Raw genomic sequence first — 14,521 nt, forward strand, 5'->3', positions numbered from 1 at the left:
CAGAGCAATCGGTCCAGAAAGATGGGTTTTGAGCACACGCCACCCCGAGCAAACAGTTACAATAGGAGACAGCCTCTCTCCTGAAATTAAAAACAGTCTGAAACAATTGCTAAGAAGAAACGCCGACATTTTTGCCTTTGAGCACTCTGACATGACCGGGATACCCCGAGATAAGGCGGAACACAGGTTAGCCACACTCCCAGGCATCAAACCGGTGGCCCAGGGAAAACGTAGCATGGCCCCTGATCGAAGAGAAGCAGTAGTAAAAGAAGTACGAAAGTTGGTTGAAGCTAGAATCCTTCGGGAAACGAAATACCATACATGGGTATCAAACACCGTTATGGTCAAGAAACCAGATGGCACATGGCGGATGTGCATTGACTTCAAAGACTTGAACAAGGCTTGCCCAAAAGACACCTATCCACTGCCCGAAATGGATTTCAAAGTCGACTCCTTGGTCCCTTTTAGGTACAAGTGTTTCTTAGACGCCTACAAGGGTTACCACCAGATCAAGATGTCGAGAGAGGACGAAGAAAAAACTGCGTTTCACACCGATATAGGCATTTTCTACTACACCAAAATGCCTTTCGGTCTACGTAATGTTGGGGCCACCTATCAACGAATCATGGACAAAGCCTTTGAGAAGCAAATTGGCAAAAACTTGGAGGTATACGTCGATAACCTAGTAATCAAGAGCATGGAAGAAAAACAAATGTTCGAGGACATCGAGGAAACCTTTCGAAAGTTGAGAGAGTACAACATCAAGCTCAACCCCAAGAAGTGTTCATTCGGGGTAGAGGAAGGAAAGTTCTTGGGGGTTGTGGTCACCCGGGATGGATTTAGAGCCAACCCAGAGAAGATAACTGCAATAACGCGAATGCCATCACCCAGAACTCTAAAAGAGGCATAAACATTGAATGGGCGTTTAGTCGCTATAAACAAGTTCCTGGCAAGACATGTTGGCAAGACATGTTGAAAGGTCCTTGCTATTAATAAAAACGTTGAAAGACTGCCTCAACAAGAACAACTTCAAATGGACCAGTGAAGCAGAAGAAGCCTTGCAAGACATGAAACGGTTCATTGAAAAGTTACCCACGTTGACAGCACCATACCCAAAGGAACTTTTGAAGATGTACCTGGCGGCAGCCCACAACGCTGTAAGCGCGGTACTTATGGTCGAATGGAATGGCAAACAAACTCCTATATACTACATTAGCCGGGTACTAGCGGGTCCTGAGACACGGTATCCAACACTGGAAAAACTGGTACTCGCACTCGTCCACGCCACCCGGCGCCTCCGATGATACTTCCAGGGGCATCGCGTGTAGATCTTAATAAATTACCCCCTACAACAAATCTTACACAAACCAGGAATCTCTGGAAGATTAGCCAAATGGGCAATTGAGCTGGGAGCCGTAGACATTGAATATCGAAAATGAACAACAATCAAGGGGCAGGTAATCGCCGACTTCTTAGCAGAAATTCCTGAGGGAGAAGTGATTCAAGATCCAGTGGTTAAAGATGTACCAAAATCTAGCACGTCTAGGCAAACCTGGAAGTTATACACGGATGGATCTTCTAGTGGAAAGGGGGCATGCGCGGGCCTCATGCTAATAAGCCCGGATGAAATAAAGTTGATGTACACTTTGCGATTTGACTTTGAATGCTCCAACAACGAGGCAGAATATGAAGCACTGTTAGCGGGTCTGAGGATGGCCAGTCTATGGGAGCAACAAGATGAGACAATGGAGAAATATTTGGCTAAAACCAAGGAACTCATAGCTTCCTTCGATAGCGTTACACTCAATCACATCCATCGCGGAAGAAATCAAATAGCCCATGCCCTAAGCAAGTTAGCTACCTCCGGCATGGAAAAGGAGGTAAAGGTGGAAACGCTTCAGTCACCTTCAATAGAGCACCGAGAGGTGTCCGCGGTCACAGCGGAAGAACCCTGCTGGTACACTCCCATCTTGAAATTCCTCACAAAAGGGGAGCTGCCCTCCGCCAGAGGCGATGCCAAGAAGATACAAACAAGGGCTTTACAATATGAAGTACAAAATGGCATCCTGTACAGGAAGTCGTACTTGGGACCACTGCTACGGTGCATATCCCCATCAGAAGCTACATACTTAATTCAAGAGACACACGCCGGCATATGTGGCATTCACGCCGGACCCTGGGCGATCGTTGCTAAAATTCAAAATGCTGGATACTACTGGCCCGGGATGCATGAAGACGCGATGGTCGAACTCAGAAAATGCCGCAGTTGTCAAAAGTATGCTCCACAGACACTCCGCCCTAAGAACAACTTGATTCCCGTAACGGCGGCATGGCCTTTTCAAAAATGGGCGATTGATATCGTGGGACCATTCCCGCTGGCCCTAGGGAAATTAAAATACTTGACCGTGGCAATCGATTATTTTACTAAGTGGGTCGAAGCAAAACCATTGGCCAAGATAACTGCTGAAAATGCCAAAACAAATTCCTATGGGAGCACATCGTCTGCCGATTTGGACTGCCGCTATATCTTGTCAGCGACAATGGAACACAATTCACAGACAAGATCCTACAAGATTGGTGTGCAGAGCTACAAATTCCACAAATTTTCACATCGGTTGCACACCCCCAAGGAAACGGCCAAGTGGAAAGGGCAAACAGAAGTCTGCTAGATGGAATCAAAAGAAGGTTAGGCTGCGAAGGAAGCTCCTAGGTGGAAGAATTGCCAAACGTCCTCTGGGCACACCGAACTATGCCCAAGACAAGCAACAACGAAACCCCCTTCAGCCTAACTTATGGTACAGAAGCAATGATACCAGCGGAGGTAGGGATACCTTCGCTAAGGCGCCTAATAACTGATGATGACAATGACAGGCTCTTACGGGAAGGTCTGGACCTTCTAGAAGAACGGCGCGAAGCAGCCGCCATTAGCGAGGCAAAATACAAGAAAGCCTTGGAGAAGTATTATAATCAACGCGTGGCTCAGCAAACCTTCAAGAAGGGCGATTATGTCATGCGGGATAATGAGGCTAGTAGGGCGGAACCCACAGGCAAGCTAGGACCCAACTGGGAAAGCCCTTACATAGTCCAAGAAGATCTAGGCAAGGGGGCTTACCACCTGTCCAGACTTGATGGCACAGCGGTTCCACGTAGCTGGAACGCTGCTCAATTGAAAAAATGTTACATGTAGATTTCCGCCCCTAACAGCGGAATATACAGTTTTCCTTTTGAACAAGTGTAATTCATCAAGAGCGATGTCTCTTTCTCTTTTCAGTTATTAAGTTAATGAAAATTACTTTTTTATTATTATTCACCTTTATCATCTACATGCACACAAAAAATTACCATCGCATTTATACTGCATATTACGGTACAAAAAATTGCCATCGCATTTACATTGCATATTACAGTACAAAATATTACCACCGCATTTGAACTGCATATCACGGTAAAAAATGTCTCTGACACGAAATATTTTTCATATATAGCAAAGTCAGATGACCAAAACTATACAGCGCTAAAAGTGGGTACCTTGGTAATAGATACATTAACCACTACAAAAGATAGGTATTTTGGTAATAAATACATATAACTATCATACAAAACCAAGTACTTGTCCCTATTGTCAAAAACCAACATATGGGAACACCAAAAAATGAACATGTTCTACTACATTACAAGTCGGGAAACATTGCTAACACCGCTGCAGGGGTGTGCAATGCTTCGCCGTACCACTCCAAGGGGTGAGGATCGATGATCAAGTTGTCATCATTCACCTCACTAGCCGGAGAAGCTACCATCTTCCGATCGTCAATAGGACTTGGGCATCGACGACCACTTTGACGTCGTTCGTACACCACTCTGCATCGACGTAAGCACTCGGAAGGAAAAGCTTGCGTTAGGGTGTCCGCTGTCAAGAACACAACACCCCTATCAGACTTGACTCCGGTAGTAGAAGGACCCTGACCTTCAATAACCTTGCCGGAAGTATTCGTACAAAGAACCGCATCGCCGGAGTCTACCTCCTGACACTCCATCGTTTTCTCCGGCATCTTATCCTGAAGACGGACCATAGCTTCAGCTACGTCCAAGGTTTGCAATATGTCGGAGACTTTCTAGAGACGGTATTTACGACTCATTGTTCACTTACCAAATATGGTAAAAAAGTAAGAGCCAATTTATAGATGGTTAAACAAGTTGACAACCATGACGCAAGTAAAATTAATAAGGAATCATGATTACATGTCTAATCGCCACATTTTACAAACGGCGGTGCTGCCATAATGATGGTTTCATTAATTGTTCCTGTCAAAAGTCAAGTGCTCACATGCACCCCAACAAACATAAAATATTGTTTTTTTCAAAAATATCTAAGGAACAGAAAAGATATCAAACAAATAACACTCATTCCTCTTCGGATTCATCCGCCACCTCCAGCATATGGCGTAAAGAGTCCACGCCGTCTTCAGCCACCTTGTCAGCCAACTCAGCATACGCTGGCAGTGGATCATTGTAAATTGCCTCAAGAGCATTTGCCATCTCCGCTGTTAGTTTGCCTCCTCTCTCCTGGAACTCGGGAGTAATCCTACTTGTTTGTTGGCAACTAGCATAACCCTCGTGGACGCCATCATGGTGACCTGACTTGTAAGCAGCAGTAGACAGGCGATCCAGGAGGGCAACAAAGGATTCTGACTGGCGCAGATACTCAAAAGCACCAACTAAACCATTGGATATCAGCCAGTTCCTATCACTCTGCAGACCAGCCAAGCGACTGCTCAAGCTATCCACTTCGGCGTTGGATTGGTCCAAGGCACTCTCCGCCTCCTCGAGACGCGCCTGCTGGGCGGTTGAAGATTGCACAAGCTGATTCTTTTCGGAGACCAGGGAGCCACACATTTGCTGCAACTCCCTAAGTTTTTCCTCCTGCTCCTCCAGCTCAACTTGTTTGGCCTAGGCTTTGGCATTAGACGCCTTTAAATCCAGGGTCAAATTTTGGTACCTCTCCTGCACCTGATAAACAAAATCGGTGTCAATACAGAACTTTTCCACCTCAGCAGATAACTCAGATCTCACCTTCCGAGCCTCATTGACGGCTTTACGCTCCAGCTCCTCTTGCACAGCCTTGGCATGAGAAAGGATACGATCTTTTTCCGCTATATCGCTAGCCCATATTACCCTTTCCTCAGCTAGGTTGGCCGTTACTCGTTTCAGATCATCCTCGGCCTTATTCTTCTCGGACACACACCGGCTCTCCCTAAGACTAGCAGCCTGGAGTTGGCTTTCCAAATGATACTTCTCATCCATAAGCTCTTGAATGGTCATCCGCGCCTGGTGTAGCTCACTATTATCATGCATCCACTAGCGTCGGATCTCAGCCAACCTTCTTGGACCACTGACAACATCCACCATTATGGTATTCATCAAGTGCTCGTTGTCTAAACCTTCCACATAGGCAGATTCGGCAGGAGGATAAGTCCGTTCAACCCAGTGATGCACCACCGGGGTAAATACCAGCCTAGATGATTCAGCTATTTTCCACTTGGGTTGGTAACGTTTATCCTGGGCATATGGATCCCAACATTTAGTGGGAAGGTATAGACCCCCCCAGTATCACTGACGGTAGTATCCTTGGCACTTGTTGACTCGCCGCCGGCGAAAGTAACCGGCATGTCTTTTCCGGACACATGAAAGTCGCCAATGGGAGAATCAAAAATAGACACGGGGGTGGAGCTAGAAAACAGTGGTGTGGTAACAGAGCTGGGCGTCATGACAACAGATGTAGTAAACAACGACGGTGGCATAGAAGAGCCAACTGTAAAGGCACTCGCTTGGGATATCAGATCAGCAAGAGGAACGCTTTGGCCGCCAGCGGCGGAAGGAACAATTTCCCTAGAGGTTAAAGGCATAGAGGACCCACTCTCAACTTGGGCCTCAGCAAGGGAACCTGCATCAAAGCAAATACTCAGAACATAAATAAAGGAACCAAATCCTATAATGACAAATACGACCACTTACCAGCGTGTAACGCTTAAGCAGCTTTTGTTGCTTGAAAAGTGGATAAAGGGGGCATTATCCTACGCCTCTTAGGTGCGGGGCGCGGACTCACCAAAGCAGGGGCGGAGGTAACAGCTACACCTTCCGGGGTTGTGGATACGCATGCTGCCACGGGTGAAGCGGTCATCCCTGTCGTAGCAATATTCTTCCCAGATATCCTTATCCGTGATGGTTTCCTTGTTTCTTCAACCAAAACCCCGCTTTCACCACTGGGGGGAGGATTAGACACTTGACCAGTTGAACCCGCTGGTACGGCGGGAAGTAGAAATTGTTCGATGTGAATCTTCAACACATCAGGATCCTGCTCCCCAACCACGCGGTCCGCAGACCTCAGAGCAGCGTTTCGAGGAGGATCAACAAAGTCAAACAAACTCCATTCACCTATTTGACATCCACATACGTTAGAAAAAACACAACCTGCAAATTACACAAACAGCGAATTGACACGTACCTCCATCAACCCTTTGAAAGGCAGGGTACAACCGGCTATTCCGCCATAGCAAACTCATTCCAGCCATCACCAGTGCCCCCTCCCGGATCACCTTGCACTCAGAGGGGCGTTGGCTTAACCTCTTGAACAGAGCGTTTTCAATATAGGCATCAGCAGGTGGACCATCATCTTTGAATTTATCTTTGGCTCCTATTTCCCTCCAGTGCATCTCCCCAGGGATGACGCCAGCATCAATATAGAAGAATTTCTTCTTCCAGTCCTTATCCCTAGAACTTGCAGGGATGTCTCTCAGGCAAGACACACCGATGTCTCGTCGATCAAATGTAAAAAAGGGGGATTTCCATATAAGAATGAAAAAAGCCCTAAACACCATAATTTCAGGGATATGACCCAAGGCTATGCAGGCAAATTCGAAATGACGAAGTGTAACTAATCCTAGAGGATGCATCTGAGAGATGTGAATCTGGTATTCATCAAGAACAGACTTACAAAATTTGGTGATTGGCAAGCGGAAGTTGCAGAACTTGAAAAAATCACTGAACAGAGTGATTTTACCCTGCTTCAGTGGGAACGTTGTATCTTTCTTTGACGGTAACACCGGATTCCATTCCGGTTTAATATCATACTCTTGCAAAAGATTGTTGAACGATATCGTCCCCCACTTGCAATACAAGGCATCGGAACTTGCCAGGGCTGAAGAAGACTCGCCGATTTTGGAAGCCATGGGGTGCAATCAAGAACTTGAAGGAAAAGAACGAAATGAACAAAACCCCAATGGACAGACTATTTATAGAAAATGGGAAAACAACCCTTCAAATTCAAAAGGGCAAACCGGATGGGAACGCGTGTCAAACTAGGGAAAGTACAACTATCATCCTAATGATGACCTAACTGTCACACCCTTTCACATCACCGCCACAATTCAAAAAAGCGTAGTACTTCCATTTGAGAAATATGCACTCAAGGGGGTATTTTGACTTTTCTCTTTTTAAGTCCGATCTCATGAATTTCATTTCATAACTTCGGACTGGGGGGACATAACGAGGTATGGCCCGGAACGGCTAACCCTACCCGGTCATTACCTATTATTTTATTATAAATATTCAATTACACATGTTTATTCTAGAATGTTCCATTTTGCATGGATAAATTACGTAACCAAATCCCCAATATTTTGGGAAGATCATGCAAATCCCTAAACTATCGGAGTGCATCCTAGTTTAGGGGAAACCCTAATGGTAAACTATAAATAAAGGTAAACATCAAAGGTATGATTATTCTGCTCTTGTTTATTCTCTCTCTCTACATACATTCTTACTCCCACAAACTGATACTTATTCTCACGCCAGAGGGTGGTTACAGGAATAATCTCATTCCTGTAACGAGTCCTAACAGTGTTCTGTTTTGCAGTTAGTTGTTCGGATCGCCAAGAGTTGAAGTCCTAGTCGGAGCCTACCGTTCAGGTCAGTGTTTCTTCAATTACTTATCTTAGAATTTTTTATATAAGATGATAGAATTTTTGGGTTTTGGAATCAAGTGGATTTCGTGGATAAAAGCTTGTTTGACTTCAACTAGGATGTCTATTTTAGTGAACAGGAGCTCGGCAATGGAATATAATACGCATCAAGGATTACGACAAGGTGATCATTTGTCTCTGTTTTTATTTATCGTTGTTATGGAGTGATTGTATATGGTGTTTGAGGATTCTTGTCAGGTAGAGTTTTTTTTTAAAAGGTACTTGTATTGGTTGTAATGGAGATCCTTTATTGTATTTTTTTACACAAATGATGTTATTGGTGTTCAGAACTGAATGATATCAAATGTCAATGGGATTGATCATATTTTGAGTTGTTTGTACTTGGCATCAAGGCTTAAGATTAATCCACATAAGCCAAATATGTATCGGGTAGGGGTGCCTTGTGATGGGGTGTGTCATTATGCTAAGTTGACTAGATGTCTGATGTGTTGCAAAACACACCATTTTTCCTTTGTATTTTGTATATGTGTTTTGATAGTTTTTCTAGTCGTTTTTAGTTATTTATAGCTTGTACTCAATGGATAGATGTTTTGCAGGTTTTGTGTGTAAAAGGAGTGGAAATTGAGTATAAATGATGAAGAAACGGGCACACGAGGAAAAATTGAGTGAAGCAGTGCAGCAAAAATGAGTCTGAACTTCAAATGACTATATCTTGAGGTAGAAATTGAGTTGCAGGACATATAATATATGAATTTGGGGTAGCTCGACTAGAAAAATCCATTTTTGGAGTTTATGATCCCTAAATATTAAGTTACAACCCGTAACCCTCAAAGCGTTTACGGGTCGTAAGCGTCAAAACTCTTCTGGCACGCTCCATGTGTCATTATTGGGCCTTGGGCTCATTATGGGTGGTAAATACTAAAACGTTACGGGTCGTAAGCAACCCAAATCAGGCCAGGCGTTCCAAAAAACCCTAAGGTTTAGTATTTAAGTCAAATAACGGCCAAAAACGCAAAGAGAGGACGGAAAACCTGCTGTTACGACTTGTGAACAAGAATTCAAGGCTTGGATGGATTTTCGGTGTGGATTGCTTGAGATTTACATTGCAAATCAGTTAGAAAACATAGCTGAGCTTGCTTTTCACTTACTGAGCATGTGTAATCAGATTTCTTTGAGCTTTATTGCTTTGTTTTCCATCACCATGACAGTTAAACTTCATAAACTACCTAGGCTCCTGGTGAATATCAGCTGAACTCGTATTATTCTTAGATTTATACTCGATTTGGTTTTATTCGATTTATATTCAATGCTTTAGTAAATTGTCGTTCTATCATTGGTTTTGATACATATGAGTGCTTAGTTTGGTTGTGTTCATTGACTTATTCCGCATGTTTCTTAGCTAGTTTGATTTGGTATTATTCGAGTTCAGTTACATGTGCTATTCGCTTCCTTTGTGCTTGTGATATTGCTTGTGGTTTCTTGTCTATGAAAAAAACCCTAAGGACAAGTCATACCATTGCTAAAACAAGTGTTCTAGTTGCCTTTGAGACCGGGAGGAGATAGGGTGTTAGTTTGTCTAGTCTTTAGTTGACGGGTGTTGGTGAGACTGGGAGGAGATCCATAGCCTCGAACCTTTAGATCCTAGTAAACTGAGTTAAAACTATGATAGATTACCTCTTTACATCTATGGGTGTTTGTGGTCAGTGAGACCGAAAGGAGATCTGATTTTAGGTACCTTAGCATCTTACTAGGTGAGACCGGGAGGTGAACTGAAACCCTATAAAGTCGTGACCTTTAAACCGTATTAGTCATATCCATAGAAACCGAAAAAAACTAAATACCCAATTCCGAGAGTGTGTGAGTTTACTAGTAGGATCCTATGCCGGTAGTTTTTTTCCATCATCTGATTTAGACCCAGTTTTCATCCTTAGCTTTTTTTTTTCAGTTTCCTTAGTTTAAATTAGTAGTTAAAATTAGTTAATTAAAAACCAAAAAATAAACTTTTAACTTTGACTTATATTCGGTAGAGGCTAATCTTAAAAGTGCTTAGAAAAAAGTCTCAAGGGTTTGATATCCCGTCTTATCGAATATACTACACTATGACTGCTACACTTGTTGTGAGTGTGTGGTTTAGTTGTTGAGTCCACATTAAAACTTGCTAAATTAATTAATTAGACACTTTTCACACATCAATGTCGGCCAGGAAAATTCCTTTTACATATTTAGGTCTTCTGGTTGGGTCTTCCATGCAAAAAAATGGTGATAGGAATGTAATTATTAATAAAGTTAAGAATTGTCTTCCAACTTTGAAGACATACCTTCTTTCAATTGATGAGATATCCATTTTAAACTCTTCGGTTCTTGGCGCTTTGGGGTTTAGTTACTATTTCTCTTTGTTCTTGGTTCCTTCGTGTGCTTTAAAGGTATTGAAAATGTTGTGTTTTCGGTTCTTTTGGGGTTTTATAAATAATGAAAGGAGGGTTCGTTGGGTTTCTGGGAAAAAATATTGGCATCAAAGGAAAAAGGTGGGATTGGGAGTGGGACTTTGGAAGCTTTCAATAAAGCTTTACTACAAAAATGGTGTTGTTATTATGTCTCAGAAACGAAGGGATTTTGGTTAGGCATATTAATTCTTTATATTGTGAGGTTTGGAATCCGTCTTCTTGAGATTATGGATGTTTAAGGAATAGTGTTTGGCCAGATTTATGTCATTTGTTCGTCAAATTGGATGTCTTGGTGTCATCCCCTTTAAAGCGGTTTATATGAAACTTGGACATTGAGATATAACAAAATTTTGGACAAAACGTTGGTTGCTTGTTCGTCAAATTGGATGTCTTGGTGTCATCCCTTTTAAAGCGGTTCATATGAAACTTGGTCATGGAGATGTAACAAAATTTTGGACAAAATGTTGGTTGCAAGAGATCTCTTTGGCTAATGCATTTCCTTTGTCTTTATCTGTTGGAGATAGATAATAATTTTGATAGAAGTCAGTGGATTCACGGATCTAGTTGGAATTGGAGGATTCCAATTAGGGGTGGTGTAGAGAGTGAACAATTGCTCAATTTGTTCAAGGCTATGGGGCATGTCACATTGTCAAGAGATTAAGAATTCTCGATTAAAGGAGCTCAATCGGTCATTGATAACTTCTTACTACCAACTATTCCATGTCCAACTGTTTAGTTTAATCATGTTCCCCGAAAGGTAAATATTTGTGCATAACGGGTGCTAAAGAATAGACTTCTAACGGGAGTTAATTAGGATGAAAAGGGTATCAACGTGTCGAGTGTTATATTTCCTTGTTGTAATAATTCATCTGAGATGAGTGATCATTTATTAGGTGAGTGTTCAGTGAAGCACTTCACATATATGAAACTTGATTGCTGCGTGGCATGGTTTACCCCTTTTGAGTTTGATGCCCGGAATTTTTATTTGCTTGGCTATATAACCTGAACGTGGTAAAGCAAAAGAAGTTGTTGATTGGTTTGATTATTTATATACCTTGGTGGGATCTATGGAGGTTTAGAAACAGAAATAATGTGGTTTTTGTGAAGCAATATCACAACAAGAGTACGCTTTTTGACGATATTCTACATTTTTCATTTCTTCGGTATAGTATTAGGAATCGGGAATGCAAAACTTCGAGGATCGAGTGGTCTAAAAACCCCTTGTTGTATATGTAATCTCCTTCACCTTCTAACATCTTGCCAGAGATGTCTTTTCAATAATAATGTCATTATTTAAAAAAATTAAGAAACACAACTAAGAAATTTATGTAAGAAACACACAATAAAGATTATATGAAAATTTCATAAGAAGTACTTAGTCGATATATTATAATTAGACAATTTTTATATGGTTTTTTTAAATAGTTATTTTTTATGAAATATATTTTTTCAAGCCTAAAACAACTATCATTTGTGGAGTATCTAAGATTGTAACATACCTGTTAAAATTTATCATAGCTATAGTTATGTGAATAGACTTGGAAAGTTGCTCTGAAATTTAACTTAATTTTCTTAAAAAGAATATTAGTGAAAATGTTGTTTTTACTAAATTTATACATAAATAAATGTATTTACATATGCGTTACATAATAAGTATTTATGGGTTTGTGCTCTACAATGTGAGAGCTTAACAACGATTCAAACCACATTCAAATCAAAACTAAGTAAAATGAGATATTGATGATCTAAGTTGTGTTTTTTGAACAACCAAAGCTGTTAAAGTTGAAAGAAAATGGATGAAATTTTGTCAACTTGTCCTACATAAATGGGATGACAAAACTTGAATTTTTTTATACAAAGGATCACTCTTTGTATATTGTTTCCTATAAGTTAAATACTAGTGGAGACCCTAAAGCATATGAAGTACCCTAACTCGCCAACGTTGACATGCGTGTGTAGGCGATGGGAACAACGTGGTGCTTTAACAACGCACTTTGCACTTTCTACGTATAGAGCGCGCGTTGCACGACTGCGTTAATTGACTCCATGTGGTGCGAATCATCAGGTGGCGCTAGAGTGGCACGGGCTCAATTGAGGCATGCATATGCATGCGACCCTTGCGAGCGCCTCGGTCAGTCAATCGGGTATCCATCAGTTAAAAAAATGCCATGAATTGATATGAAAATCAAGTTTTGACCACAATAATCAATTTTAGTTGTGTTCATGACACATTAAAGTTTTATTTGGTTTCAACTGCAATTTAGGTACAAAGTGAGGGTTAAGTTTCCGTTGATAAAAACACATGAAAAACTTTCTTCCAATTAATTTAGAGAGGCACTCTTTAATTCGTTCCACCACTATCTTCATCTCTATTTTCTATATCCATAAAATTTTAAATATCTTAATCTAGTGCAACCCTGGGCGCGTAAGCCATTTCCGAAAATACACATTACTCCGGCTCTTATACCATGGAAAACTAAAATATTCACCTAAGAGGAGACATGAAATCAAATTTTTTAATGAACCCGTGTTGAACACGAATACTCAGCTATAACCGATCAACATACAGTTTGTTGTTATGCAACCAAGGGTAACACAAGAAGGCTTAGTTGAAGTTGTCATGGAAGACTACCGTTTAAATCATTTTAGTTGCATAAAGTTATATTTTATGTTTATTTTCATTCGGTTTTGTATAGGGTATTATACTACTCTATCTCCCATGAAGAAGGGATATTGGAATTTAATAAGCCTAGTTTTCACCGTTTGGATTATAGCACTCTTAACTTACGAATTGTACCATACCACTCCTAACTTTCAACTTATTTTCCTCTGGCACTCCCAAACAAACTAAACCTTAACTCAGTTAGTTTTTTTTTTTTTTTTTGCTGACATAACACTTGTGTAGTGGCGTGGCATCTGACATGGCATTTTATGAGGTGGCATTTGTTTGGTGACGTGGCATCTGATGTTAGCTAACTGAGTTAAGGTTTAGTCAGTTTGGGAGAGCCACAAGAAAATAAGTTGCAAGTTAGGAGTGGTGTGGTACAATTCGTAAGTTAGGAGTGCTATCAGCCAAATGGTGAAAGTTGGGGTTATTTAAATCTAATATCCCCCCATGAATAATGAGAGAAACCAACCAAAATAGCCAAAACACTACAACAATAATTTACTATCATAAACCACACAATCAGGAGAGTGAAATTGTCTTGAAGTTAACTAATCATCCATCAATTGAAGAGGTTGATTCCATTAAACCTTCAAAACCAAAAAATAGCCAAAACACTACAACAACAAACTTACTATCATAAATCACACAACCATGAGAGTGAAATTGTATTAAAGCCAACGAATCATCCATCCATTGAAGAGGTTGATTCCATTAAACCTTCAATTACTTCATTTATCATCAACGAACTTCACTTGGAGTGTAAAACCCAGTTTAGATCTTGTTCATCAAGAAACTTTACGAACAAAATGATTCAACCACTTATGAATCAATTCAGATGTGGAATCTCTGAATTGACTAACTGTAAACACGATGTAAGTAACTTAGTTTATGATTTCATTTGAACATAGTAATATTACAATATGTATGGAACATGAAATGGTATGAAATGATTGAACTAACCAAACTAACAAAACTGACCAACAAACATACACGAACCATATTATATTGTTGCGCTGGCAGCATGCATAACACATCCAAACACATATTTGACTCAACTAGAACAAGCTAAACAAGACCAAAACTAATAAAATGTTATATAAACAAGATCTCCAAGCTGTTGTCACAAACATGCACCAATAGAATCCCCCTTAACAATAGCTTGAGATCTTCAAATTTCAGTTTTGTTTAATCTGATATAATACTTCATCATTTTGGAACGTCAATCTCTAGTTACATCAACAGACTCCCCCTAGCTGATGCTTTCAAAATCTTAACTTTTAAAATTTCTCACTCTTGAATGCTCCAGATTATGTAGGATGAGGATCCTAACTGTTTAAAAATAACATCTCTAAATGTACTGTTAAAGAATTTATAAACCCATGTTTATCTTTATATCAATTTAATAATATGGAAGATTTTCAAAAACAAAT

The 14,521-nt window shown here is 40.7% G+C and overlaps 1 protein-coding gene across 1 annotated transcript; it reads left to right on the forward strand.

Annotated features, from left to right (window-relative positions):
- Window positions 1-956: 956 nt before the first annotated feature.
- LOC110942487 lies at window positions 957-2,669 on the forward strand. The gene is made up of 2 exons (XM_022184264.1): window positions 957-1,265; window positions 1,458-2,669. The coding sequence occupies exons 1-2, from the start codon at window positions 957-959 to the stop codon at window positions 2,667-2,669; spliced, it is 1,521 nt and encodes a 506-aa protein (XP_022039956.1).
- The last annotated feature ends 11,852 nt before the right edge of the window (window positions 2,670-14,521 follow it).

Source organism: Helianthus annuus, chromosome 14, assembly GCF_002127325.2.
Source record: "Helianthus annuus cultivar XRQ/B chromosome 14, HanXRQr2.0-SUNRISE, whole genome shotgun sequence".
In the NCBI taxonomy this organism is placed as follows: domain Eukaryota; kingdom Viridiplantae; phylum Streptophyta; class Magnoliopsida; order Asterales; family Asteraceae; genus Helianthus; species Helianthus annuus.